The following is a 5,583-nucleotide window of genomic DNA, read 5'->3' as shown; positions in this document are numbered from 1 at the left end:
TCGAGGCCGCTGGAGGAGCCGACGGAGTCACGGGTTCGTGACGGCATTTAGTTCGAGGCTCTGGCGGTGGGGGTGGCGAGTTCTGCTCCTCATCTTCCTCCTCTTCTTCTTCAGACTCCTCCTCCGTCTCCCCACTGTTGAAGGCGTACTCGACGCTCTCCACGCTGCCCTCCTGGCTACCTTCCTCCTCCTCGGCCGGATTCCCGTTCGAGACAGGAGAAAACCAGTTAGTCCACGCCTGCACGAGATACAGTCGACAACATCAGACGTCCAACAGTGATTCAAGAAAGCGATAAATCTAAGACAATTGTGTGCACTCGACAAGTTGTACTCACCTCATTCGGAGGAGGGTTGTCTGCGCGGAAGGGCTTCACTCGCCGGGCCCCTCTGGGGTTGTCGCAGGCGCCTGTGATGTTGAGGACCCACGACGCCACCATCTCTCCGGTCACGCACTCGACGTTAGTCCGAGTGGAGTCCTCAGGCCCCGTGTAGTGCCACATGGTGTGGTGTCGAGCTTGCAGAGGCTGGATACGCCGACCCAGAAAAACCTCCAGCAAGTCTATGCTGGTGACTCCCCTTCGGACGACATCTATAAGCGCATCGACCAGAGGCTGGATCTGGATCTTCTCCGCCTTCGTGAGCGCGAGCTGCCTAGGCTGAGCCGGTCGGTCTAAGCTAAAAGGAGGCAGTCGAGTTGCGGCATTCGGGCAGGCAACGTCCTGGCAGTACAACCATGTCGACTGCCAGTTCCTAACAGATTCAGACAACTGAAGAGCGGGATAGCTACTTTTACTTTTCTTTTGGAAGCCTAAGCCTCCGCAGAGCTGGAGGAGGTGAGTTTTGTCATCCGACTGGTTAAGTCGTTTGATGGTTTGAGATCTAGCAGAGAAGATGTGTTTGAAAAGCCCCCAATGGGGAGGACAGCCGATGAAACACTCGCACAACACGACGAAGGCAGAGAGATGAGCTATTGCGTTGGGGGGAAAATGATGGAGCTGCGCCCCGAAGTGGTTCATTATACCTTTGAAGAAGGGATGATGAGGCAGAGAGAAGCCGCGGTGCACGTGGCTGAGCAGCAAGACGCGCTCCCCCTCTCGGGGCGCCGGCTCGGTCTCGCCCTCCGCCGGCAACCTCCACGTCTTGTGTGCGATCATGTCGTGCTCCACCAACTCCAGCAAGTCCCCCTCCGTCACCGTGGAGGGGAGGAAATCCCCCTGGATCCAACCCACCGGTAGCGCTCGCTGCCGCCGCTGAGCAGGAGCCGCCGCCTTCCCCTTCTTCTTCCGCGCCTCGAGCTTGCTAGTCTGCCCCTTTGTCATGGTGAAGGCTGCAGATCCGTGAGGGAGAAGGAGAAGGGAGGAGTTTGAGATGCGCAGGAGGTGACGAGAGAAGCGGGGCAAGTGCGAGCTATCAGGCGAGCGCAACGAAAAACCCTCGCTGCAGAGGTTTAAGTAAGGTTCCGACTGGGTCACTAGCAGGTGGCCCCAAAATCTTATCCCTCGACCGGTTGCTGCGATATTAGTGGAGAAGATGAAGGCGCGGAAATCAAGGCGGCAGATACTACTCGATTACGATGTCGTCATCCCCGCCGAGCGCGCGGTAACTGAAATTTGAGGATCCCGGAAAATCCACCGCTGTCAGTTGACTGGTCACGTCAAAAGATACCACGAAAGCACTCGGTCCCTGACGGTTCGTTTCACAAATACATCCACTCGGATCACTGGTCCAAGAGGATAAAATGGATCGAGACAAACAACGCCAAAGTCGCATCCGACCAGTCGGATCCGTACTCCAAGCATCGCTTCGTCGTTCCAACCCCAATCCATTCGGGGACTAATGATGGGGTTATAGTCCTAGGGTAGGGTCATAGGCCTGCCCTATGACTCCTACCCAAGGACTATCCTTCATAAGGGATAAGGCCTTTAGTCAGTTCCGACTGAATTAAGGACTTCCCATCATCCAGTCGGTGACGATTCTTCCATCATCCAGTCGGAGATGAACATTCGGAGCGTATCGAACTTACCGACTGGATTCCACTCTGTACACCGTAACCCCCCTGGAGGATAACGGTCATACGTTTCATTGTACCTTTATTAGCATTTACGACATACGTTACCTGTAACGTAGGCATTTATTCGCCACTACTCCTCCCATGCGCACCGAACCGTTGTGAAGGGTAGCGCACTCTATATAAGCCGCCCTTCCCCACTGGTGCAGGGCTTAGCAATTCACTGTAATCCATATTCCACTCGACAACAAGCTCCCAAGAGCACTGAGACGTAGGGCTTTTACCTCCACCGTAGAGGGGCCTGAACTCATACAACCTCGCCGTAGCTAAGGCTCTGCCCATCCTTTCGTACCCTACACATCTACTGTCAGACTTATACCCACGACACACATCTTTATAAACGCACGCACAAATACTTTACCCCTATAAACACATTCGAGATAGTGAGCCAACACAACATCTTAAGATTAACGAAGTTATCAAAGATGTTTCATAGTCGATGAAAACATTTCCTTTCACTGAATATGTGCATCGATACCAAATCTAGAACTTAAACCCTGATATGTTGGTTTCACCACACCAACCTAACCATGTGTGCTTAGTTCGCACGATTGCATGGACAAGAAAAAGCGCTATTGACACACAAGCAATGACATCACTACAGCAACCATCATGGTGCATGGGCGTTGGGCTGGATCCTCACGTACGTGAAAATTATATAATACTATCAATTAGCCGTTGTGTCAAACTGGTTCGTCCCTCACGAGACAGACCAACTGACAGGTGGGACTTTGAAATGGTTGCATCCGTCAGCGATGACGTTATGTCCTTAGAGCGCTTCGTACATAAGAAGCCAAGCAAAGAACACAAGTCCAGGTGTCCAACGATCCACACCTGACCGCATCTCACGGTTGCCACTGCAACTGGTGCATGCATCACCTGCAAGTAATGCAACACGTACAAGGAGATTGCAAATTTCAGCCACGAGACGGGTCAGACAAACCATCGGCCCCTATAAATCATCGATTCGCCATGCACCTCCAACTCCACTTGTGCTACACTCGACACTCCAAAGCAGACACCACCACCACAGCGTCCACGACTCCAGTCCAGTCTCCAGAGCAGGCATATCGTCGCCAAGATGGACCGCGCAGGCGCAGCAATCACCACGATGCCACGGAAGCTGGTGGTCCTGTACCCGTCGCCGGGCATGGGCCACCTGGTCTCGATGATCGAACTGGGTAAGATCATCGCTGCCCGTGGCCTCGCCGTCACCATCGTCGTCATCGACCTACCGCACAACACCGGAGCAAGCGCAACAGGGCCCTTCCTCGCCGGGGTCTCCGCGGCCAACCCCACCATCTCCTTCCACCGTCTCCCGCATGTCAAGCTCCCGCCCGTAAACTCCAACCACCCAGAGGCACTAACCTTCGAGGTCGCCCGCGTCGCCATCCCTCACCTGCGTGATTTCCTCGCCGCCACCTCCCCTGCCGTCCTCGTCGCAGACTTCTTCTGTCATGTCGCGCGCAGCGTTGCCTCGGAGCTCGGCATCCCCGTCTACTTTTTCTTCACCTCCGGCGCTGAGGTCCTAGCTTTGTGTTTGCATCTCCCGGTCCTGCACGCTCAGACCACCGCCAACTTAAAGGACATGGGTGGAGAGCTCGTGCACGTTCCCGGTATCCCCTCGTTCCCGGCGACAGACTCCATGAAGCCAATCATGGACCGTGATGACGTAGCATACACGAGGTTCGTGAATGTGTGCAGCGACCTGTGCCAGTCCCAAGGCATCCTCATCAACACCTTCCGCTCGCTCGAGCCACGGGCCGTAGAGACCATCGTCGCCGGGCGCTGCTCACCTCCTGGACTTCCGACGCCTCCGATCTACTGCATTGGGCCGCTGATAAAGTTGGTGGAGGTGGGCACCAAGTGCGGCGACGAGTGCATCGCGTGGCTGGACACCCAGCGCAAGGACAGCGTGGTGTTCCTCTGCTTTGGCAGCCTCGGTCAGTTCAGCGCCAACCAGATCAGGAAGGTGGCGGCCGGGCTAGAGGCAAGCGGGCAGCGTTTCCTTTGGGTGGTAAAGAGCCCGCCCAGCGATGACCCGACGAAGAAGTTCGACAGGCCGTCGGAGCCGGACCTGGACGCCCTACTCCCGGAGGGCTTCCTAGACCGTACCAAGGAGAAGGGCCTGGTCGTCAAGTCGTGGGCGCCTCAGCGCGATGTGCTTATGCACCAGGCGGTGGCCGTGTTCGTGACGCACTGTGGATGGAACTCGGTGCTGGAGTCGATCATGGCGGGTGTGCCGATGCTAGCGTGGCCATTGTACGCAGAGCAGCGGGTGAACAAGGTTTTCCTGGAGAAGGAGCTTGGGCTAGCCCTGGCAATGGATGGGTACGACAAGGAGGTGGTGGAGGCCGAGGAGGTGGCAGCAAAGGTGAAGTGGATGATGGACTCTGACGGCGGGAGGGTGATCCGTGAGCGGACGCAGGCGGCCATGAGGCAGGCGAATGAGGCAATGCGTGAGGGCGGGCAGTCTGAGGCGACATTGGCGCGGCTGGTAGACGCGTGGCTACTTGCTTGATGTTCGCGGGATCGGTTAAAGAAGAGATCCGGTGACACACGATGTGCCACAAGCATCGTTGTGTGCGGGAGTATTAAGTTGCTTCGAAAATAAACAACTACAGTTGAGGGATTTTCTCTCTTTTTTTAATCAGTTTTTCATTTGTAACCTATTTGTATCTTACCTTTGGAAGCAAATATAATATAATATAATAACCGTTTTACTATTCTTCAAGCGACTAAGAAAAATGTATTTCTAAGTCAAACATCAAGAATAAAGTAATCTTTTTTAATTGCGGGCAAACCTATTGGCTTAACCAGGCTGGTTTCGGTGCTGCGGTCCGTGAGCGGTGGTGCGAGGCCCGCGGTTTCTCTCACCGCTTCATTTCCGCCGTGGACTCTTGACACTACTATGCTAAGTGCGCTCGCCAGTTCATGAAGGGTCGGGGAGCCAACCTTGGTCGGGATCTACGGGAGTGGAAGCGGCCCCTCCTCACCTTCATCCAGTCGCTCGACCTCTGCGCCGATTCCATGGACCCGGAGGACCAGCCTTCAATGATTTACACTAATAAGGAGGCGCATTGGCGCCAGAGGGGCATCCAGAAATGGGTCTTGCAAGGAGATGCTAACACGGCCTACTTTCAGGTCATTTCGAACAGGCGGCGTCCTGTGGGACAGTGACGTGCTACTACAGCGCCCGACCGACATCCGTGCTCACGTAGACAGCTTCTATAAAGCCTTATTCCCCTCCCTAGGGGAGCACTACTCGGAAAGGATTTATAGATGACCTCAAATCAGTAGCGGGCACAGTCTAGCACCCACCACTGCTATTAGCAGTGGTGGGCTCCAAAACCCGTCCGCCATTTTTATTGGCTTACTAGTGGTCGGTGTCAGCTTGTGCCCGTCACTAGTAGCAGTTGTCCAAATTTGTCGTTGGACAAATGTTATCAGTGACAAGCACAAACTAACGCCTACCATTGCTAGTTGAGTTAGCGGCGGCGAGGAGTTGGACGTAC

The 5,583-nt window shown here is 54.9% G+C and overlaps 1 protein-coding gene across 1 annotated transcript; it reads left to right on the top strand.

Moving 5' to 3' along the window:
- Positions 1-3,021: 3,021 nt before the first annotated feature.
- On the top strand, positions 3,022-4,796 carry LOC123440135 (UDP-glycosyltransferase 88B1-like). The gene has a single exon (XM_045116708.1). The coding sequence runs from the start codon at positions 3,150-3,152 to the stop codon at positions 4,587-4,589; it is 1,440 nt and encodes a 479-aa protein (XP_044972643.1). The 5' UTR covers positions 3,022-3,149; the 3' UTR covers positions 4,590-4,796.
- The last annotated feature ends 787 nt before the right edge of the window (positions 4,797-5,583 follow it).

This window comes from Hordeum vulgare, chromosome 3H, assembly GCF_904849725.1.
Source record: "Hordeum vulgare subsp. vulgare chromosome 3H, MorexV3_pseudomolecules_assembly, whole genome shotgun sequence".
Taxonomy (NCBI): Eukaryota; Viridiplantae; Streptophyta; class Magnoliopsida; order Poales; family Poaceae; genus Hordeum; species Hordeum vulgare.
The sequence above is the reverse complement of the archived record's forward strand: the minus strand, read 5'-3'. Positions and strand labels throughout refer to the sequence as shown.